The sequence below is a fragment of the Homarus americanus genome, unplaced genomic scaffold, assembly GCF_018991925.1.
Source record: "Homarus americanus isolate GMGI-L3 unplaced genomic scaffold, GMGI_Hamer_2.0 scaffold45698, whole genome shotgun sequence".
NCBI classification, from domain to species: Eukaryota; Metazoa; Arthropoda; class Malacostraca; order Decapoda; family Nephropidae; genus Homarus; species Homarus americanus.
In genome coordinates, this window is record NW_024735554.1 from 10,167,481 (window position 1) to 10,192,976 (window position 25,496).

Here is a 25,496-nt window from a genome sequence, read left to right on the forward strand (position 1 = left end):
CGGCTCATCGGATTGGCCGCTGTGGGTCCCGTGGAGTGGCCTCCGAGGTCCCCACACCTCACCCCCCTTGATTTTTAATTGTGGGGGCACCTGAAGGCCATGATGTACCAGGTGAAGATACAAAACACGGACCACCTAAAGGAACGCATTCGTGATGCGTGTGCGCACACTCTTTATTCAATTATTCACCCTATGATCCATACACAATTAAAAATAATACTGGTGTGTATAGTTGTTGTCTGAAGTCCATGGACCATCTATAATTAAGAGAGGTTGTTTCTTTCTAAGCGTGAGGAGCCCTCCCAGCGTCACGTTTTGTCACGTGGTCTGTTTACCCGGGAAATACTTATATGATTCTCTCAACTAAAAAGCTATAATTATTTTTACTGCACTTGGCAATTTTGCAAATTTACTATGAGGTAATTTTCTATTAACTTATGGAAAATACACAAATCTTAGTTGAGGAAAAAGATTTTCTCACATAAGGCCGAAAATAAAGTTTCTGAATTACTCTTAATTCGAGCGGGTTGTTCAAATTCACTTCTTTGGTCAACTCGTCCGAGCTGCTATATTAGATAATTTACGTAAGCATTTAAGCTACTTTTTAATAAGAACATATACATGTTTATTTTATTTAAGTACATAGCTATATTTACATTTGTTGATACTTTTCACACATGAGTAGCAGATCTCATAGGTTTGGTTTTTGACAACTCTGTTCAGTACAGCAATATAGTTCATCAGTAAACTCAATTTAACGTGATTAAATATGGCATTGTAGCAAAAACATCATCTGTGCCAATGTACGGTACACGATATCAGGGGCGGATCCAGGAATATCAAAAGGGGGGTCCAAGAAGTTTTGGGTGGGGGAACATGGCGAGCCAGCAGGCCCACTGGCAGGGGGGGGACGACTCTGTAAGTCCCCCATTATTTCTTTTAAATGTGACCAATATCATTGACATTTTGAAGCCATGTGCACTTGATATTAGGAGATATTCTGAGGTCAAGAGTAAATACTTCTTACTATACGAAAATAAATTAACTAAAAAATAATAATAAATAAATAAAATTAATAAATATTGAAGTGATAACCGTGGTAACATTATGAGATGTTCTTATTACCACCATGCTATTGTACTATTCCACATGATACTAAATGTTACTTAATACTTCCTTGAGACTATAGTATATATCAGGTGCCTCAAAGAGAGCTCAGGTTCTCAACTGGGTCAGCCATGTTAATATTGTTATTATTATCCACTCTGTATCTGTGTTTTTCTGGCTAAATAAACCGTTTTAATTCAATTAAAAAATGACTGAGTTCAATACTGAATTAAAGAAAAAGTATTGGAATTTTCTGATGAAAGGGGGGTCCGGACCCCCAGGACCCCCCGGATCCGCCCTTGATTATGCTATTCGTGTACAACATCGTACAACATCAGTACATCCCTATAATATCCCTATAACACTACAGTTCAGTGCACACTCACATGGTAGCTATATAAGCAACATCGGCAATCGTTTGCTGTCAGCCTTCTGCAGTGGTAACGAGATTACTGGTGGAGTGAAGCCTGTGAAGGTATGAGCTCTGAACAATGGCTTAGATAATGAGATTAACGACATCTGGCATTTACTGTAACCATCACTGTTTCCTCAATTGGCTCGTTGGGAAAAATTAGTTACCAGAAGCCAAATACAGGTACAGGGATATTAAAACCAAGGTCTATATATTCTATAGACCTTGATTAAAACATGACCTTGAGCACTCAGTAAGACCTATCCAGTCATCTAGAAATTTAGTATGAAACTTTTTGTAATCAAAACCTACCCAAAAATAAATAAAAATGCTCAAGGACTCAGCTACTAAAAAATGTTCCCCTGTTCCGTGAACCTCCCTCATATACTGCGTGTATATATATATATATATATATATATATATATATATATATATATATATATATATATATATATATATATATATATATTAATGGTTACAATAAGAGCCTGGTCTAACCACGAGTGGAGTGTACAATATCCCCGTCATTACACCACAGGAATTTTTTTTCCTCTTGAATAACTAAGAGGTACTGTGCGGTATGTTATCCACTTTTATCACGCAAGCATTTATTGACAGTCATCGGTAACCATAGCAACCCCTGAACTATGACGTATAAATATTGGCAACCTTAACAATTGGATTTGATGACACAACACACATCTCATATGTTAGTTCCCAGTGAGTGATTACCCTGTTGCATAGCAACCATGTGTTTGATGACTTAATAACACACGTAACTATAGCAACCACGTGTTTGATTACTTAATAACACACGTAACTATAGCAACCACGTGTTTGATGACTTAATAAAACACGTAACTATAGCAACCACGTTTGATGACAACACAGGTAACCATGTTAACTGGGTGTTGAAGTAATAACACATGTAACCATGGGTGTTGAAGTTAATAACACAAGTAACCATGGTAACTGGGTGTTGAAGTTAATAACACAAGTAACCATGGTAACTGGGTGTTGAAGTTAATAGCACAGAACATAAGAACATAAGGAGTCTGCAATAGGCCGGTTGGCCTGTGCATGACAGCTCCTGTCGAGAGTTACTACCACTCCCTATCATCCATGAATCTATCTAGCCTCCTTTTAAAACTTTCCAGCGTTCCAGCACTTACTACAAAGTTGCTAAGCTTGTTCCACTCGTCCACCACCCTATTTGTGAACCAGTTCCATCCTATCTCCCTCCTAAACCTAACTTATCAAACTTAAATCCGTTGCTACGAGTCCTATCCTGCTCGGATATTATAAGAACTTTATCTATATCGCCTTTTTTTTATTCCTTTCACCCACTTAAATAATTCTATCATATCTCCCCGCACTCTTCGTCTTTCTAGGGAATGCAAGTTTAGTTTCTTTAACATATCTTGATATGGAAGGTTTCTAAGTCCCGGAATCATTTTCGTCATTCTTCGCTGCATCGACTCCAGTGAATTGATATCCATTCTATAATAGGGGCACCAGAACTGAACCGCCTAATCGAGGTGTGGCCTGACTAGCGCAAGATATTTTTGCAATAGGACCTCTGCACTCTTATTACTTACACTTCTAGATATAAAACCTAATACCCTGTTTGCCTTATTTCGAACATTAACGCACTGTTTTCTAAGCCTTACGTCTGGGCTTACAAGTACCCCTAAGTCTCTTTCACAAGTCGACTTCTCTAGGTTGATGTTGTTAAGGCTATATACATTGACAGTATTTGTTCTTCCATTATTAAGTACGCTGCACTTGCTGGTGTTGAATTTCATTTGCCATTTTCTGATCACTCCTGCAGTTTATTTAAATCCTCCTGTAGTGCATTTGCATCCTGCCCTGAATTAATCTGCCGCCCTGTTTTGGTGTCATCCGCAAACTTGCTTATGTCACTGCTGATCCCAGTATCTAGATCGTTTCTGTAGATTATGAACAAGAGTGGGCCCAGTACCGACCCCTGGGGAACCCCACTGGTTACACAGCCCCACTCAGATTTAACACCATCTACGCTGACCCTATGTGTTCTATTGGTGAGCCATGATTTTATCCAATTTAAAACTTTCCCCTCGATATCATGAGCCTTAACTTTTCTCAGTAGCCTCTGATGGAGTACTCTGTCAAACGCTTTGCTAAAGTCTAAGTAAATAACATCGTAATTTTCGTCATTATCTACTACCTCGAAGACTTTCCTAAAAAACGTCAGCAGATTTGTTAGACAAGATTTTCCATTTGTAAACCCATGTTGAGAGTCGTAGATTAATTTGCTTTTCTCTAAATGCGATCTGATGCTATTTGCTATAATTGATTCAAGAAATTTCCCCACTACTGACGTCAAACTGATCGGACGGTAATTTGACGCTGATGCTCTGTCTCCCTTTTTGAATATGGGTACTTCATTTGCCTGTTTCCACAAGTCTGGCACAACTCCCGTGTCTAATGATTTTGTAAATAATTTACGAGGGGTCCACTAATCTGTCCTTACACTCTTTCAAAACTCAGGGAAAATTTCATCCGGCCCTGGGGATTTTGTCTTCTTTAATTTATTTATCTTCTTAAGGACATCCTCTTTTCTGATAGTGATATTCTTTAATTTATCTTCTTCATTCCCCTAAATATCAGTTCCACCTCTGGAATTTCCTCGTGAATTTCTTCTGTGAAAACTGATAAAAAAATAGCTGTTTAATGCTTTGCTTATTTCCTCACTGTCATCGATCACTTCTCCTCTCCCCGACTTTAAAAGCCCCACTTTGTCCTTGACCTTTGTCCTATATACCTGGAAGAATCCCTTGGGATTCGCCTTGGATTCTCTGGCTATCCTGATTTCGTAGCCCCTCTTTGCCTTCCTTACATTTTTCTTAACATTCATAGATAGTTCATTATACCAATTTCTGAGCTGCTCCTCCCCTCCCTTTAATTTCTTATAAATTCCTTTCTTCATTCCTATGTCATGTTTTAAGTTTTCTGGTCATCCACCTTGGCTCATTCTTATTTGACCTAATTTTTCTGTATGGTATATTTTGTTCTTGTGCTTTATGTAGTATACGAGTGAATATATTATAGTCTGTCACCTGTGACCTCACCTGTTCCTACTGGAGACTGACCTGACTGTTCCCAGGCGACTTCACCTAGGTACCTTCTTAACCCCTGATAATTCGCCAATCGAAAGTTTGGAACTCTGACCATATTGTCATTGTTTTTCGTTTCCCAATTTTGGGGGAACCTGATTTCTCTGTGATCACTGTTCCCTAGTTCTTCCCCTACTGTGATATCTCTGATAATATTTTCTTTATTTGGTAATACTAGGTCTAATATATTGTCACCTCTAGAGAGGGAAAAACCAAAGCAAATATACAGGTAAAGATGGAGAGACGGAAAATAGGAAATAAACAGCGAAAAGAGAAGAGTGGTGTAAATAAAGAGGGAAAAACAAACAGGGAGAGGGAGAGAGAAGCCTATAAGGCAGATTGCGGAAGTATGAGACGGAGATAAAGTGAAGAAATTTGGGACAGAAATGAGAAACAAAGAGTAAAAGCGAGACAGAAAAGGGAGATCTAGAGAGGACATGAGAAAGGAACGAGAGAGCGTAAAAGAGGAGAGAGAGAGAGCAGGGTGAGTGAATATTTACCGAGCAAAGGAACGAGTGAAGTGTTAATCACACCACCACACGCATCGCATCACTAACTTCATTGTCCCCATCAGCTGAACCCGAGCCCTCCCATCGCTCACTCCACCCAGGGATAACACCTTTGATACTTACGTGAAACATTTTACCTTCGGGGTAACACCTATAATAATTACACTGAGTAATGTTCGCTATGGAAAACACTTTAAAATTTACACTGAGCAGTATGTCAATATGAGGTAGTCTTTCAGCCCCAGAAAGGAAAAATAATTAACATGCGAATCCTTAAAACAAATTTTCCCAATATTTTGAAAATATGTGCAAGTTTGAACGCAACAGCCGACATTATGTAAAGTTTTCTGTTTTTAATCTTTCAAGCATTTTCCCAATATAATGCAGGAAGTAGGAAGAAAGCGGGGGGGGTGCACGTGCGCGCACACACACCTCTTTGTCTGCCACTCAGCTTCCCTGTCATAAGGTATACGTTTGTGATGTATAAAATAATGTACTGTAATATAAAAGGTTCTCATCCTCTGTAAGTTACTGGAAGAAAAAACATCTTCGCTGATTATTGTTATACCTGTAACAGTTAAATATTATTGTCCAAATTTAGCATTACTACATCCATAAATATGTGCAGTTTATAAGCACATTGCATTTTGTGGGAAAATAAATCATGAAATCAAAATACAGTTCACACATGAACACACACTTACGACACAGAGTCAAATATATTGTATAAAAGCAAAACATATCGTCTATAGTCTATACCAGCGGTTCTCAACCTGGGGGGAGGGGTACAAGGGATTGAATGTTGAAAATGACACGCAGTTTGTCCTTTTTTCGACCTCATCACGAATTCAAAGGCTTGTGGAAAAAAAAGTGCCATCCTTCCCATTAATTCCAGATGAAATACATTTGAACTTCTAGAAAGATCACCTTTGTCTTGGGTTTATTTGGATCTAGAAAGAGAATAAAGGCAATGAAACTGAAGCTTGAAAAAACAGTATTCTACCTTTGGGAACCAGGAGAGGGGGGGGGGAGGCACCATGGATTCAAGCTTGATCATGGGTGGGCTCTGCTTCAAAAAGGTTAAGAACCACCGCTCTATACTGTAGACTTGTAGAGTTTCCAGAAGAAGCCGACAAGCAAATGAATAAGTGGTTTTCGGGGGAAGAACGTGCTGGTGTTGGATAATTCTGGGTAGTGTGAAGCGACGGGGGTAAAGCAGATGTAAACCTTACTACCTTAGTTGAAAGGGGATACCATAACTAAACACAGCCGTAACATCGCCTGGATGACAGTGAGTAATGGGAGAGTCGGTGTTGCTCTTGAATCTTTGCAACACGCTGGGAAAAGTTTCGCAACAGTGATGAAATACAGATGTTGTTAAAGAATATTGACTTTCAACGTCACAAGGGTCATGGGAGCGATTATGTTCTGGTGTTGTATATAAACAATTCACAGCCAGGCCCTCTGCAACACTTATTGATATTCTGCATTAGTCTCGCTCTCTCTCTCTCTCTCTCTCTCTCTCTCTCTCTCTCTCTCTCTCCTAAGAGTGAGGGATTGCGGATGTCTCGCGATGCAGCAGCTGAGGCAGGATTTCACACACACACACTCACACACACACACACACACTTACGAACGAGAGATAGGTGTCTAGCCGTTAGTCCTAGTGCGTGGTAAGAGACGTGCAGGGGTGGTGGTTATTTGTGAGCGGCTGGTAGATGGTTGTGGTAGTAAATCTTATATAAAAGGTTTGCTTATTGTTTTTGACGTGTGGGTGGTAGTAGTTATGGTCAAATAGGAATGATTATTAACGTATGGATGGTGGTAATTGTAGTAGTTAGTCAAATGGATGGTTATATGACTGGTAGATGTAGTTGTAAGCATTCAGATTAAGTGGTTGTTTAGTATATGGTTTGTCGGTGGTAGCAGTTGTGATTGTTACGTGTGGTTGTATGGTAGAAAGTGTTGTGGTTGATTAAGTTTGGTGCAAAAGTTACGATCAGTGGCGAAGAGGATAAAAGTAAAATTCATTTTGGAAAATTCAGTAGATGAATGGAAACACCACACTGTATACTGTCTTTGGTATACAAGGAGGCAGCATGGCCGGTACTGCACTCGACCGCCTTCATTTCCCTAAATTGTAAACCACTGACCCATGGAACAGAAGGAGACCGTTATAAATAAGGCCCGGATAGTTATGCATTTGCATATTTCATATGCAAATGCATATTTTGCGTGATTTCTATGATAAGTGCATATTACCTAGATAACTGCATATAAATGCATATTTTGGTAAAATATTCATCTGGCAGTATCTCTTTGTTGCCACTGAATGAGCACACGTGGTACTGGGAGGTGAGGTGAGGTGTGGTTAGGTGAAGTGAGGTGAGGTCACGTCGCTTTAATCTGTCGTTTCCACACCTGGTCATGACTCATTGGTATTTCTGGGTTAACCCCACCCCCTGACAACCCCACCCCCTGATTTGAAAAGCTGAAAAAGGTCAGTCAGATAATGTCTGGTGATGCTATTATTGACGAGACGGTACAGCCACTCACTATGTCAGACCTCCTATGTATGAAACATGCACCAATCGTCTCGTGTGATGTAGAAAGGGTGTTCTCAGAATATAAAGCTATGCTGACAGACAACAGGCGGGGTTTTAACTTTGAGAACTTACGCCATGTCATCATCAAATGCAACCACAATCTGTAATGTCTGAAAATATGTCAGTCTATAATGTAAATACATGTTCATATATATTTTTTGAAGCACTTTCACATATATATGTTAAATACATTACGTATATTGCTCAATAAACATTAACGTTTGTTTATATTAACTATTTTGTTTCCGTATAACCTGCATTCTTGGCTTTATAAGTGACATTTTTTAGTGCATATAAATGCATATTTCCCCTGTTTTTACGGGGATTAGCCCACCGGGGCCTAGGGGGCGAAAATGTAATGATAATAATAATAATAATAATAATAATAATAATAATAATAATTCATAGTAAATAAAATTTATAATAAAAAATTTAAAATAAAATAATAAATTAATAATGATGAGAATAATAATAATAACAACACTGTAATAATAATAATAAAGAAATACACAAAATTAAAAAAGATAAAAAATGAGAAACAATATATGTATGTTGTGTTCTCAATAGTAAGAGAAACAATTGAGACCCTACAATTATGTGTAAATGAGGCAGAAAATCAGATGAGCAACCTGGAGCTTGGTTACAATTTTCGTGATGCCATATGGCAGCAGGGTCTACCATTAGACAACACATTATGCTTCCAATATCTTCCCAGGCGGTAGTACCTCCCTGTTTGGTAGCTCCCTACCTACTACCTAGTAGGTAGCGCTAAATAAAAGAGTATCTAGCTAATTTAGTCTCTCGGTGAAACTTTGATGTTAAATTTGAACGTTATTTTTGTGAATTAGCTCACGTCAATCAGTTAATACATTCATACATGTTTATTGCTCATTTACGAGGAATTTATTCAAAGTGGTTGTCGCTGAGAATCTGGACAGAATAATAATGAATGTATACAGGAAAAAAGACGCCTGGTATCTAGTTTATGTAATTTTGTCCCGTCAGATACATTTCCACTGCGAATTATGTGTTTATATTGAATACATTGCCATTTTCATTGTTGCTGCTAGTTATTGTCAGTCCCATTGTCACTGGCATTGTCATTCTTTCAAAGCACCTTAAACCAGTGCCATGATCCGTTTTAAGTCGTTAGTCTGTCTCCTACGCAGGCACTATGTCAACACCCTTACCCTGCCCCTCTCCTGCATGCGGTTCCCTGGGTATTATACACTCTTTTTCACCCCGCATGCGGTTCCTGGGTATAATACACTCTGCCTTCCCCCCTCTCACATGCGGTATCCTGGGTATTATAAGCTTCCCCCCCCCACATGCGGTACCCTGGGTAGTAGGCAGCTACCAAACAGGGAGGTACTACCGCCTGGGAAGATATTGGCAGCATAATGTGTTGTCTAATGGTAGACCCTGCTGCCATATGGCATCACGAAAATTGTGACCAAGTCCCAGGTTGCTCATCTGACTTTCTGCCTCATTTACACACAATTGTAGGGTCTCAATTGTTTCTATTACATGACAAAACAACATACATATAGCGTTTCTCACTGTTGATTTTTTTCATTCTTGCATTTCTTTGTATTTATTATTATCACAGTGTTGTTATTATTATTATTACCATTAATATTTTATTTTACTTTTTATTATAAATTTTATTTACTATGAATTATTATTATTATTAATTTTCGCCCCCCGGGCCCTGATGTGGGTCAGTGACCTGTGCCCGGGTGGGCTAATCCCCGCAAAAAAAAAAAAAAATACCACTCCTTTTCACCCCGCATGCGGTTCCCTGGGTATTGTACACTCCTGCACCCCTCACATGTGGTACCCTAAGCATTATAAACGTCTGCCCCCCTCATACAATTATTGTTATAATTACCTTATTACCCTCCTCCACAGGCGGTACCCGCGGGTGGTGTACTCGATGCTGCGGCAGAGCGAGGATGAACCCGAGGACGTTCTGGGCGAGATCCTCATCAACATTGGTCTCGCAGCCCCCGAGGACTCGAGACCTCTTACTCCTTCCTCCTCAGAGACGTCAGACTCACCCGAGGCCTCTGACCACGAGGTAAGAGAGACAGACACCGACAGTGAGAGACAGAGAGGAGACAGGTAGATCAAAGAGACAAACTGAGACTAAAACTAAGGTACTGTATAGACAAATAGGATAAAAGACAGACAATAAAAGAAGCTTAACTAGACAAATTTATAAATATATTGTTTGAAGTAAGGTAGCCACTGGAGTAAGGTGGCCACTGGAGTAAGGTAGCCACTGGAGTAAGGTAGCCACTGGAGTAAGGTGGCCACTGGAGTAAGGTGGCCACTGGAGTAAGGTGGCCACTGGAAATAGGTGGCCACTGGAGTGAGATGGCCACTAGAGTAAAGTGGTCACTGGAGTAAGTTGGTCACTAAATTAAGGTGGCCATTGGAAATAGGTGGCCACTGGAGTAAGATGGCCAGTGGAGTGAGGTGGTCACTGGAAATAGGTGGCCACTAAATTAAGGTAAGCACTGGAAATAGGTGGCCACTAGAGTAAGATGGCCAGTGGAATGAGGTGGCCACTAGAGTAAGATGGCCACTGGACTAAGGTGGTCACTGGAGTAAGGTGGTCACTAGGGTAAGGTTGTCACTAAATTAAGGTGGCCACTGGAGTAAGGTCACTGGAGTAAGGTGGCCACTTGAAATAGTTGGCCACTGGATTAAGGTGGCCACTGGATTAAGGTGGTCACTGGAGTGAGGTGGCCACTGGAGTAAGGTGGCCACTGGAGTGAGATGGCCACTGGAGTGAAATGGTCACTGGAGTGAGATGGCCACTGGAGTAAGGTGGTCACTAAAGTAAGGTGGCCTCTGGAAATAGGTGGCTACTGGAATGAGATGGCCACTGGAGTAAGGTGGCCACTGGATTAAGGTGGTCACGAGTGAGGTGGCCACTGGAATGAGGTGGCCACTGGAATGAGATGGCCACTGGAGTAAGGTGGTCACTGGATTAAGGTGACCACTGGAGTGAGGTGGCCACTGGCATAAGATGTTCACTAGAATGAGGTGGCCACTGGATTAAGGTGGCCACTGGAGTGAGGTGGCTACTGGAATGAGGTGGCCACTGAAGTGAAGTGGCCACTGGAATGAGGTGGCCACTGGAGTGAAGTGGCCACTGGAATGAGGTGGCCACTGGAGTGAAGTGGCCACTGACGTGATGTGGCCACTGGAGTGAAGTGGCCACTGGAATGAGGTGGCCACTGGCATAAGATGTTCACTGCAGTGAGGTGGTTGCAAAAGTAAGGTGGCCACTGAAAATAGGTGGCTACTGAATTGAGATGGCCACTGGAGTAAGGTGGTCTCTGGAGTAAGGTGGTCACTAGAGTAAGGTGACCATTTTTCTGGTAGGTTGCATAATTGTGAACGTCCCCTTATGTCATTTGGAATATTAAGTGACCATAATGCTAAACATTATTGAGTGACCATGATGCTAAACATTATTGAGTGACCATGATGCTAAACATTATTGAGTGACCATGATGCCAAGTGTAATTGGTTAATTATTAGTATAGTCCAGTATTTCCTTACGACAATCAAGAGGACCTCCTTCCACAAAGACTACTCCTGCCTCTCTGTTTAATTTTCAACTCTTCTCTCGATCCTGACACATATGTGGATAAAATAAATTTGGACAGACCAACTACACAGAGTCATGATAGCAGACGGAAAGCCAGAAAATAGTGATAAATAAAAACTGTAATAGCCAAGTGCTGAGTGGAAAATGAAGAGACAAAATAACAGAAACAAAAACAGTGGGACAAGGAGATTTCCAGAGGACGAAGTTGATACTTTGAGACTGGAGATGGACAGGTACAGTTTTTTGTTATGTTTTTTGTTTTAATATTTGTATATTTTGTGCATGCTTAATAAATATGGCTCTCGCATCATCTATAATCTCACCTCAGTGTTTCCTTCGCAGGTGAATATCAATGATTTGGATGGGTCAAAGTTCACCACCATTCCGCTAAGGTCAGAAGAGGCTGCCAAGAGACTCATGGTCCAAGAACCAGAAGAATCTGATGAGGTTAGATATATGTAGTTCTTTTTTTTTCATTTTTATAGAAGAAAATTTATTTAAACTCAAATTTCTCTGTTATTCGAAATCTTTGAGATTTCATATACAATATTTCTTGAGGATTTTAAAAGAAACTATAGCTTTAGCATGTTTTACCCTTTAATCTTATAATAATTGATATTCAGTCATTTTGACCAAGGACAGCTGACAAAGCCATGAAACACCGTACTTGTCTCCAGTAGAGCCCTTATGTAAGCAGGATCTGATGTTCTTAGGGTTAGGATTTATCTGTACCTCCTCTGGTCTTGGAAGAACTTACACTCAGTGCTGTCACAACACTGGCAGATTATTCTAAGATTTTTACAATACTCGCTCCAAAAAAGTTTACCCTCACAATTTACTGGATATGTGGCTTATATAACCTTGAGCTGTGACCTCTTGTGGGGCAGTTGTCCTTCTGAGATGTTTATAAACTTCAATTAAGTCACCCCTTGCCTGCCTATAGTATTACCTAAGCAGTTGCACGTAGCACATGCTCCAGTCTGATGGTCCTCCTTTGGATAATTTCATCAACTGGCATTCGGGGACCAAACGGAATAACAGTACTCCAAACGGTGAAGCACCTCACTCTTGAAGAGTGTTACAAGGAACTGGCTGTCTAGATATCTCAATGGCGTTCTTATAGACCTACAAGCTTTGTTACTTGATTCACCTTCTTTTCAGAATGGCCTGAGAACTTTAGTTCATTGGCAACATACACACTGGGGTCCTTTACATAATCAGTCTCTGTTAATGCAGTTTCATCGTCCCATTGGGACATGTAATACACCTTCTTACTGTTGGTACGACCTAAATGCATCCTCTTACACTTCATCACATTGAATCTTAACAGCCATTTCTTCGACGACTTTGCAACTGGCAGAGAACTTTCTGTAGCTTTTCATTGTCCATTTGGTTCTTTATTTCTCTGCATAGCTTGGCATCATCCACAAACATATGTATGGAGGAGTATATAGTTTCTGGCATGTCATTTATGAAACAAACAACAACAGGCTCAATACATTGCCCTGTGGTACCCTGCTTGTCACTGGTACACGTTGCAAGGAGCGGACTTTCCTTACTTTTATTCTATCCTTCAGATTTATTCTATTTCATATATTTCTTCTCTTTTATTTTTCAATATATTTATTTTCTTTATATTCTTCTTTCTTATATTCTTATTTACAGGTACTTATTTTCTTGCTCATGTCTATCTTTTATATTAACCTTTTTTGGTGTATATATTTAATAATATCATATGCTGTGTCTTTATTTCCACAGTATAAGTATATATCTTATATTTATCTGCTTGTATTTTCCAAGTCAATATTCTTTTCTTTACTTCATTTATTTTCATATATAGTATTGTATTTTCTGAATTTCTATGTCCTTACCTTTCTGAAGTATACCCTGTTTTAATTATATTCAAAACCATGGATTAGTCTGGGGAAACCATGTCATTCTTATTACAACACTTATTATACTTTCAACGGCAGCCTGCCACCACCCAGACTTTTATTAGAATATAACATATCTCATGGAACTGTTAGTGAGCTTCTAGGCATGTGAGTTACTAGTTATTTTCTGAGAACCAATGTGTAGGAGGAATAGAGCGGTGATACTTGTAGTTTACTTATCCACTATTTATTAACATATGGAGTAAACAAGATGTTATCTAAGTACACTCAGACCAGACTGGACCACTTAGGTCTTACTTTGCACATAGCAGAATAGATATTAATTTCTTGATTACAACATTACACACTCATTATATCACTTCATTGTCAATACAGATGACTATATAACACACTCAACAAAATCCAAAATTAAGATAGTATCAAACACATCCTGTAAGTTCGGAATGAACAACATGGCACTTAAACTAGCATTCAGTGGTAGTACACCTGGTTGGTGGACTCAACTCTTATAATCAACAGTACCACTGGTAACACCAACATTCATGGGTTCAATACTTAACCTGGGATAATTATATGTCTGCTAATTATCACCAATCATATACAACAATAATACTTTGGCCCATATAACTGTAAGGAGTGCCCCAGGGTGTAACAACAAACGAAGAACGCTGTTCAGGTCGGTTGCAGTCCGACACAGGGCGAGGGAGTTTGGGCCTACTTCCCAGGGTGATCTTGTCCTCGGATTCTAATCTCGCCATATTAAAGACATCCTTCAAGAACCATCTTGCCCATAGGTGGCTACCGAACCTCAGTAGTGGTGCCAACACAGACAGTGCCTGGAGATGCATTGAGGAAGAGTCACGAACGTGTAAATGTCTAACTCCAACTACACATAACATTTGTCTGGCAACGACACAGATGACACTTACTTTACTCGAATTACTTGGCACAGGATTATTTCACTATGTTAAAACATGAACACTGATATTCACAAAACCGACTAAGTTAAACTGACTTAACATGGTGGCGGGAAACAATCGTTCACATACCTGGAGATGCATTGAGGAAGAGTCACGAACGTGTGATTTTTCCTTGTGCATCCGTATATACGTGAGCCTGGGGCAGTTCCAGCCCATGCATACATACCAGAAAGGCTAATCTCACCAACAGCAGAAATCATATTCAACTCGGTCGCTGTACACTCAACTATGAAAATCAGTGTCATGGGTCAAGCTAATTTTCCACGTCTATCCCTATAATCTAATCAGAGTTGGAGTCTGTCAGGCAAAAGTTAAATGGACGTTAAACACACACTAACAACTCTACTTACAGGAAGCCACAAACCACAGCCACGGAATTCTTCCTGACAAGAGCCGTTAGGTCTTGGAGATTTTGAGTTTGACAGAATCTTTTCAGGAGATTAATGACTTTCTAAAATAGACAACTGACACTAACTAAACTACAAACATCCGCTTCTCTGATGTTTGGGCGGGCATCAAAATAATCTAACTTCAGTAGCACTTGGAACTCATGGCTATCCCCAAGGACGATATAAGGATATGCCACTCATACTGACAAACTCGACACTCACTTACTTGACAAGTTTTACTAACAATAAGGACAGTTGAAGCTTTCAACATCACTCACAATGGATCTTGAATGTTCCAACTGTAATCAGACATATCTAAGTTGCCTCAACATATGCAACCACAGTTGCAATTTCAAATTCTGTGTCATTACTAAGGAATAACGAAGTCTCAGGTGCACTCTAAGATTGAGAGAAAACGGAGGACTCAGGCGTCCTGAAGCGATGAGAAAACCGACTCCTCAGATGAGGGACTCAAATAAAGAAAGCATAGCTACATGTTTTGTGGGCTATTAACCGTAATATGAATCATCTGATTTTACGTTAACTGACGTGTACGACCATGGTCATTACAATGTGACGATTTCAGCACACACACTGCTTGAGGTCATGAAGAAAATTTCCGATCCACTTTAGGGCACTTCCCCAAATCCCATAACCTTCCAATTTAATTATGTCTTTCGAGGATGCATGCCAGCCACGTGGATGAGCTAGCTGTAAGGAGAACTTAGGCCATAGGCTCGTGCACTGCGATTGGCTACTACTGTACTGTCATGTGACTGAATGGGATGCCTATGATTGGCAGATGCATCTCCTAGCCTATCTGCTGTCATTGTACATGCTTGTTTGTTCACTCTCTGCTGTTTTCACATACGATCTGTGTTGTGCAGTACTGTACATTACTGTACATCAGCCAAGCAGTGTTAAAATGTAAAAAGTTATTTTTTTTATGGGGAATAGCCTACCCGGGCACACTTCATCGACCCACAATGGGGCCTGGGGGTGGGCAAAAAAATAAGAGTGAAAATAATTTAAAAAATAGAAGAGAAAAATACTATACTGTATTAATCTACACCAGGGGTCACCAAACTATGGCCCGCGGGCCGGATCCGGCCCGCGACGTCAGTTCATCAGGCCCGCCGACGGTACTTGAATTTGCTTGATAAAACGTATGGAACACGAGACGTTGTGATACAATTTAAATTTAAATATTATGCGGCCCGCGCTCGTCATTCTTTCAGTTATCCGGCCCACTGTGAAAAAAGTTTGGTGACCCCTGATCTACACCATGAAGATGCTGGAAAACCAGCTTTAGAAGTGAAACAGATTGTAACAGTATGGAAACACAGAAGAAGGCAGAGTATTCCACAGTTTGGCTGTGTGAGGAAAGAAGGATCTACTATAATGGGTTATTCTAGCGTGACCGACATCCACACAGAAATGGTGGGCACTGCAGGTAAGACGAGTGTTATGAGCTCACTGCCTTGCCGGTGGTACACAGGATGCCAAATCCACCGAACATTGCCCGTTAAAGTACCTGTAAAAGAGAGACTGAAGCAACATTGCGGTAAAGAGAAAGGGGAGAGAGATTATCAACTAAAGGGGGAGAGCTAATAAGACGAAATGCCTTTGATTCCACCCTATCTAACAGTTGGACAGAAGAAGAGCCACCCAAGATATGAGAGTGAAGTAGCTACAACATCTGTACAGCATTCCCAGCTTTCAGGGGGCAGCTTTAGCAATGTTGTGGTTGTTTGGCTTCCATGACATATTAGAGCATTCAATAAGTGTGGGCATACCATATGTAAATGTACAGTACTGTACTGTGCATAGCAGAGTGGACAGTATATGTCTACTGTAGCCTGATGTGTAGAGTGTGTGTACATTATACAGCATGTGTACAATGCCAAAAGTTAAAAAAAAAACTGTGGTACCAAGCTGCCACAGTTGATGGTACAGAACAAAACAGGTCATCCTGTATCATCATATCACCATTTGGCCTGCCTGTGTCACAAGCTCAAGACACAGCATCTGTTAATGAGTACAGTACTGAATAGAGTATTTAGTAGTAGGTTTTGTTTATTTACATAAATACAGCTCTGTGTCTGTCTGACTACAATTAAGCCGTTGTAGCAACAGTGCTCCATTCCAGATGCATAGTTTATACATGGAAACATTCACCGGTGCCCAGAAAAATTCCGTACATGTGCAATTTTTTCCAGGGATAAGAGAATTCATCTCAATATCTGGAAATCTCTCAAACCTGGAACTGCTCTGCTCCAATTGTTCCAGCTAATGGTGATATTACTGTACAGTATTAGACACAAATTGTCAAAACTAAAGGTTCATAAGAGCCAGGACCCTGACAGCATGTATCCCAAAGTGCTAAGAAATATGTGCAATGAGACTGATGAGCCCCTTAAAGTTCTGTTCTGTAGATGGATGGACAAGCAAAAGATCCCCAGTGACTGGAAAAGAGCATATGTGAGTTCTATATTCAAATAGGGGATCACCACTTCACAAATAACTATAGGCCAGTGAGCTTGTCAGCATAGTGTGTAAGTACTAGAGGGCATTATACAAGATGCCATGAAGGAATATTTACTGCAAAACAACTTAGTAATGGAATGCCAATGTGGTTTTATACCAGGATGCTCCTGCTTGATGCAATTATTTCAGGTGTGGATGTTTGGACCTAGATCCTGGAGTGTGGTGGCAATATCGACAATACTGTATATTTCTGGAATTTGCCAGGCTTTTGACTGTGTATGCCATGATAGGCTGAAAATTCAACTGGAAGGGTACTGAATTAAGGGGAGTGTCCTAGCATAGATCAGAGTCTTTCTTCGTGACCGCAAGCAGTGTGTGGTGATTAATGGCATGAAATTGCCATACGTACCCATGACAACCAGGGAACCACAGGGCAGTGTATTGGGCCCATTGTTGTTTGTTTGTTTCATAAATAACATGCCAGAAACTATACACTCCTCTAAACAAATGTTCACAGATTGTGCTATGCTATTCAGGGAAATTAAGAACCAAACTGACTGTGAAGAGCTACAGAAAGATCTTTGTCAGCTTCAGAAGAGGTCAAAGGAATGGCTGTTAAGATTCAATGTCATGAAATGCAAGATGATGCACCTAGGTCATCCCAATAGGACAACAAAACCAGCATTAATGGAGACCAAATGTGAAAAGGACCTGGTTGTGTATGTTGACAATGAACTGAAGTTCTCGGACCATTGTGAGAAGAAGGTGAATGAAGCCACTAAGCTAGTGGGTTTTACAAGAAGGGCTTCCCTGCTTGGAGTACTATCACCCCATCTGGTCCCCCAAGATATGCTAGAGACTGCACTACAGCATCTCAGGTACCCAGAGAGATTAGAATGCCTGCAATTGTCTAGCTTATACTATATGCGGGCAAGGGTGACTTAATAGAGGTTTATAAACGCCTCAGAAGATATTAATCAGTTCATACCTGGAGCAGGCAGATGCCTGCCCCACTAGGGGTCACAGCTTAAGGTTGAAGAAGCCACAAGTTCAGAAAAGTGTCAGGACAAACTTTTTGTGAACTCCTGGAACAATCTGGCAGAGTGTGTTGCGTTGTGACTGCACTGAGTGTGAGGCCATTCAAGACCAGACTTGACCAACACTGGTACCAGAAGATACATTCTGGAACCGGTACATGCCCAGTACTTGTCAGCAGTGCATAACAGAGACATGACTGACTGCTCAAGTGGCTAATGAGGCAATCAGTAGTGAAGAAGATAAAGTAAAGCACCATATCCTTCATCCCTTCTTTGCCTCCAAGTTTATATCCCTTCCATTAGTGATACTTCTTAATACTATATTTCAATCCTCCTCATCTCATACATTGTGTTTTCTCTTTGACTCATCCTGTGTTGTACCATTTCAACACAGTATCATCCCCTGATATTAAAATTCTCTAACATTAAAATCCTTTACAATAAAATTATTGTCCAAGCTTATCTGAATAGACAGTAATTCTCATCTTTAACTCACAAATTAAAATAAAAACATTTGTTCCCTCTCTCCAGGAACTTCTGCAGTAGATGTCCCTCCAGGAAAATCATTTCTACATATCTCTGCTGCAAGATGGTGTTTTTTCAGTGCCACAGCTTATAGCCACGCATAAGTGGAGAAGAGTGAAAGAGTAAGAAAATGGGAGTGAGCGACTGAGAGAGTAAGTGAATATGTGTATTGAGAAAACCTTCCGATAAAGGTGCTTTTATTAACTTTGAGTGTCATCAGGCCCACGATCATGAGAGAGCCCAAGGTGACCAGCTTTTTGGACTACAGAATATCAAATATATATTATTATGTATACAGTACAATCATACGTGTCCATCCCTAGTACACTTTCCTATTATCATGCAGTTTCTGGGTAAAGTAATCTGGCAGTTTAGATTTAGGACCTGTTTTCATCCTCAGTTATTGGAACAAAAATGCACAAAAATGATACAGTAGTTAGATTTACAGTATATCGCTGAATGATGAAAAATTAAAATGTGTAGCACTTTATTACATAGCTTATTTAGAATCTATACATGTTCATTGTGTGCTCTATGGGTGGTGATTGTAGTGGTTGTATATACCAATAGCAATAATGTTAATTTTAATTAATTATTATTTTGTTTGCCACTCTAAAATTCCCCAGCTGGATCACCAACTTCCTTAGGACTCTATTTTGTCATCCGTCATTTCTCCGTCCGGTAATCAGGTCCTTTAGCAAAAGATTGATATTAACAATCAATCTCAGTCCATTGTAATGATCTGTTAGTATGGTTGTAATAATACTAAATTCGTAAGATGATCCCACACTCAAACGGCATCCTGCCTGTGGGGTGTGAGGACAAGAGAGCCAGACTAAGATCATAGCAATGTGACTTATTTTTATAGACTGGTAAAGTGTAAGGGGCAGTAAGTATGACAACAGTGCCACACTACATGACACACATGACCTTTTTACTTCATGACACGCTAAAATTGTCTTGTACAGTATACTGCACAGTAAGTGAAATTTCAAAAGAAGCTTTCTCATGTATTACTATGTGTCTGAGTTGACCATCATAAACATACATATGCAAAACAATTTTACTGATAGGGCATGTCATGAATTAAAAGAAATATTGGGATATGTTTTACTCAAGAAGAGGTTTGAAAACAAAATAAATGAGAAGTAGGATAATAAGTAAAGCGCTTTATTTATATAGAAAATTAGGATAGATAAACTTCATCAAAGAACCGAACATGAAAAAGTTGAGGTGAAGAGAGGAAGAACTTGTGGAGATAGTAGGGACACCAGTTTGTTGAGATAACAGGGAACAGTGGTGGTACAGATAACTGCAGGGCTGATCAATACTGTATTGTCATTTCAACTAAGATCTCACCTTAATATGGAGCAATAAGAACAAATGAGATTTGGAGTAGAAGAAAATACTGTATCATCACAACTGCTAGGCAACAGGTAACCTGATATCTGAGGCTGTAAGTTACTACAGTACTTCCACAGTTAATAGATTATTTCATTAGGTTAAATTGATGCAGATGACATGTAGAAGAGTTAATGGTGTAATGTACTGTACAGTATATTCTAAAAATTAGGAAACAAATATAGCATCATAACCTATGGTAATATGCCACATTATGGAGTTTTGTGCAGAATGTATCTCTGTTTTTCCCACAACAAGTTAAGATAATAAGTTAACAATTATGAAAGTTATCGAGGTGTTTTCCGACACATCCTGGTTAACATACAAGGGATGCTGTACTCTGTCTATCATGTGAAAACTGATCCCCATAGTTCTTTAGATACTCAGTCAAACTGGACACAATAGTTAAATTTATTTTTTTAACAAATCCCCCTGAAAATATTAAGTACGTACTGTACAGTATTGTACAGTACAACAAGGAGTCAAGTGATGTACTGTACTGTATAATGACCATAGTTTTGTAAGTACTGTACTGTACTGTAAATATAGTGCAAAATTTAACTACATTACCTGTTTTAAAGAAAGGTCACAACATCCTGATTGCAACATCAATCATGCCTAATAGCAGGCAAGCACAGTCACCCACAAAAGTCCTGCCTTCTCTCCCCTTCAAACATGAACCCCGAGATTCAGGCTTGTGAACCTGAAGCAGTAGACACTGATGCATTATTCGGCCCATAAAAGCTTCAGATTAACGAATCTGAATCTCGGGGTTCAGGAGGCGAGGAGACAGGATTTTTGTGGTTGACTGTACCTATAACTATGACATAGAACATAATGCTTGCAAACAGATCACAGCAAGAACTACAGTACTTGCAGCATTACACTTGCAGTTATACACCAATCAGGTTTTATGAATACTTGACACACTAATATTCCATTTAAACAAACAAAGATTACAGCAGTAACTTGTCATGATCCCAATACAGATATGTTGACTACAATGGAGATTATAACAAAATCTTCATACATTCAAATACATAACTATGACTATGTAACCAAGACTTACATTAACTGCACTAGTAATAAACCTTCAGTCCCTTCACTCTGCCAGTAAATGAACCTTGGAAATGTTAAGCTCTCATGATGGTGGCCTGTGGTGAGTTTACCTGTCCAACCCTCGCTATATTTGGGCAAACTTGATGGTGTGCTTATGAGGCCAAGTCCATGCTCTCATTCTGAATGTAATAGAGAGCACAATACTAAAATTAGAGAATTGCCTTTGCATAGATTATTTACCTACTGCCTGGGTTATGTAGCTAATGCATGAATCTAAAACTGTATGTTAAATCCTCATTACTCGATGAACATAGAATGCATTAGGGAGCTATAATGATTGTTGACAACCAATTATAACTTTTTGTCCACCCATGATGTGTATGTTAAATAATTTTTATACTACTTAATTACAAATATGTGAATAAAACTACAGTACTTTATTATAACCTTGCTTAAGTTATATACAAGTGTGATCATGTAGCTTCAGGGATATTACATGGAATACACTACTCTAGCTTAGCTTCTGAAATACAGTATGTATGACATGAAATACTTAGCTTCTAAAATATGTATGAATGTACAATAATGATGTACATGGATATAAACAAACATTGATATAGTTGGCTTACAAATGATGTGTATAAATATACTGTATTGCAATCTTGACCATATCAAGATACAGTACTGCACAGTACTATTAATTCTACCCAGTGTGGCAGTCATGGCAGTGTTGGACTTAGCCTGGATCACACCATCAGTACACCTACCCTTCCATTACATCGTTATACAGTACCCATGTGTATAAGTGTCTCCTAGATGGTAGGTGGTGTCTTAATGCATACAGCTGTAGCTAAGTCACATAATTTTAGATATTTTTTAAGTTTTGCAATGTGTAAAACTACATTACAAACTGTGTTATTTTGAACAAATGTATACTGGTATCTTATCATGTTGTATGGCAATACCTTATGAAAAATGTTCAGATGGTTGAATGTCGACTATTTTTTCATTGTCCAATAGAAAATCAATCTCATTTTGAAAGATATATTTGTATTTTTTGTCCTTAGGCTGTTAATCCATTTTAAAGTTGAATGCCTACTGGAATCCTTTGAGGTGCCTCTTGCCAACATCCCTGTCGTCCAACCCCTCCAAGGCAATGCAGCTCTTTCTTGGTGTGCTGAATAATTAATATTTTGCTAGAACCATGAACATCTCCTTGGTGAGCTCAATTACACCACTACCCTAAATACTTCCCCCTGGTGAATTATGGTAATTGTTGTGAAGACTAATTACAATAACTTATTGTTGAAGTATGTACTGGATAACTAAAATTTTAAGATGTTTTGTGGAACTTGTCTCATAGACACAAAGGATATCTTCACATGGTAAGTGAAGGCTTACCAATAATCTGATTAACAGATCCTGTAAACAGAACTTCATCAAGACCCTGAATAGCTTGTTCTTAGTGAGCTGAGCTTTACCAAGCCCTTTTATATCTTCTCCTTGATGAACATCATTTCAATAAGTCCCTGAGTGGCTCCAAGTTGAGTTTCAACAGAACCCTGAGTAACTTCTTGGTGAGCCAAGTATCATCAAGGCATTAACCAGTAATGTAATGTGTACTGTACATCTGTATAAATATGTTTGCTGTACATAAAAGTTAAATTCTTTTTCCATTTTGACTTTTTCTTTATAACCTTTATTGCAGTTAATTTTCAATGTAGTTCTGATTGATTACTGCAACTCTTAGAATATATAGTTTGTAAATATTTTGTTAATGTTAGTTGAGTGGGCACAACCCTAGGTGGCATTTTGGGAGTCTACAGAAAGTTAAAATTTGAGCAACTGAAAAAAACTAATAAAATTTTCAATAACACCAATAAGCCTTATGTAATAGTACTGTGTGTCTTTCTCCACGACTTATTTGCCAAGAATCTAAGTCAGTAGAAAAATCATCGTCCAAGATACTTTATTCTACAATTCTTTTTTGTTTAAAAATGAGCTCTTGGGTGGTGCCTGTCTAAGGCAGTCCACGGATAGTCGCTTTTTTAATGCCACAGAAATCTCTCTTCCCTTTTTTTCTACAGATCGTTTAATTCCTCGCATGGCCACGGGCGGGGGTAGTGGGCTACATCCCTCAAACTTTCTTGAATATCTAATGTTTGAATATATTTTAGATGCTGTCATTTTCAATAGCTGAAGCATAAAAAATTTTTCATAAAAAATGATAATTACAAATTTCACTGACTCCATGACCTGATATTTTACCCCAAAACTGTAGCAGTTCCTGAAAAACCCACCGCAGGTCAAAATAACGTAAATCAGGATCATTATAATATGGGGGTCAATGGGATACGTTCCCAGCCAGTCTGACACCCACATATATCACCAAAAATAAAATTCCGACAATAATATACAGTCAACCCTCGCTTTACTCAGTCCCACTTTACGCATTTCCACGTTTAACCGGTACCCTGCCGAAACCGGAATGCTCACTTTCCGCGGTGTGTGTACCCTTTTACGCGGAGAGCGGCGCGAGCAGGGTGCGCACAAGGTCGCCCAGTCATCAAAACATTACCGAGTTCTTCACCCGCCACCCACCACAGCCGGCCCAAGTCAGTGATAGTGATAATGATAGTGAGGATATGGATTTATATGGACTTTGAGGGGTTTGACAAAGAGGCCCTGCAAGCCTCTGTGATGGATAGTGATACAGGTGAGGGCCAATAATAATCTGCCCTCTGCCTCGGAACCAACCCCCCATCCCCGTGTGCCCAGCCATCTTTTCTACTAATGTAAGTGTTAAAAAACCTAATATTATTGATATTTCTCTTAATTATTAATTGTGTGTGCATACCATCATAAAATTAAGAAGTTATTTTTACTACAACGTAGGTATTGTGTCTGAAAAAGTGGAGTTTCGGGGTCAGCCCGGTCTCTATTTCAATTAATCCCATATGTTATGTTGTTCACTTTACGCGGGCCGCCGTGGGTTGAATTAACCGCGTAAAGTGAGGGTTCACTGTACATTAAATGTAATATAACAACACTGGTCGTCATCACATGTCCCCTTCGAGGCTAAGAGGACTTTTGAAGGTGGAGTGGAGATGTCACTTTGACTCCCACACTGCTTCACAATGTCATGTTTCACCTCCAGAGATAAAGTTTTCTTGAGTGCCTTGGCCTTCCCTTACACTGCTCACTTCAGTCACAAAAACAGAGCGAACAATGATAACAATGATAGCAGCCAACACTGCTCACATCATGTTCACAACAACAGAGACAAAGTGCTTTACAGTTACAAAAAACATAGCAAATATCACTTCACAGTCACCAAAACACATTAGTGATGTCCTCTCACTGTAAGGTAAAAAAATAAAAATACTGATGATAAGTAAAAACACCGATACTGACTTATAATCGTTGAGCTACACAATAACAGGCATGTGCGATCACCGTGGAACAAAGCTTGGGGCTGTAGTGCACCAGGTGGCCGTTCATGGGTAGACCGCAGCTGACAAGTGCAGTGAGAGATGTGTTCCATATTCCCCACATCAGCTATTTTGGCCAGACAATGACCACCATTCATGCAAATATTTTTTTTGTAAAAAGGGGGGTTCAAACAAAATATTGTAGATAGGGAGATCATAAATCAGGGGATACCTGTATGTTATCAGTTTTGTACTGACCGTCACTAAGGTTTATAGAATTTGTTTCTCTAATTAGACTTGATTGAACCAGAAGTCTTTCTGTGGTACACGAGGATTTATACACATTTATATTGTTATTCCAATCCATGACATGATTATTATCCCTAATATGTTCAGTACTCGACATAGCGTAGTGGACAGTGTATGCTAGTGTGTAGAGGGTGTTTGTACAGTATACAGTGCAAGTACAATCTCTCTTTCATGGAGGGAGAGGAGACTGACAGTTAGCAACACCTGCTACAGGAGATGGTACAGGATAAAGGCAGGCCATCCTGCATCATCATATCACCATTTGGCCTGCCTGCATCACAAGTTCAAGACAACAGCATCTGCTAGTGAGTACAGTAGAGTATTTTTTTTTTACGGGAATTAGCCCACCCGGGCACAGGTAGAACGACCCACAACGGGGCCTAGGGGGCGAAAAAATAAGAATAGAAAGAAGTTAAAAATAGAAAAGGAAACGGTTATATTAATCTACACCACGAAAATGCCGGAAAACCAGCTTTTTAAAGTGAGACATTGTATGAGTAAGGAAACACTGAAGAAGGCAGAGCATTCCACAGTTTGGCTGTGTGAGGAAAGAAGGATGCACTATAACG

At 39.6% G+C, this 25,496-nt stretch overlaps 1 protein-coding gene across 1 annotated transcript in view; it reads left to right on the forward strand.

The window, feature by feature from the left end:
- LOC121871506 overlaps positions 1-22,863 on the forward strand; it is a 41,246-nt gene extending 18,383 nt beyond the window's left edge. The window contains exons 2-4 of the mRNA XM_042373904.1: positions 9,701-9,869; positions 11,757-11,861; positions 18,734-22,863. Of these exons, the coding sequence (XP_042229838.1) occupies positions 9,701-9,869; positions 11,757-11,861; positions 18,734-18,748 (289 nt within the window). The 3' untranslated portion in view covers positions 18,749-22,863. The remainder of the gene's footprint in view (positions 1-9,700; positions 9,870-11,756; positions 11,862-18,733) is intronic.
- The last annotated feature ends 2,633 nt before the right edge of the window (positions 22,864-25,496 follow it).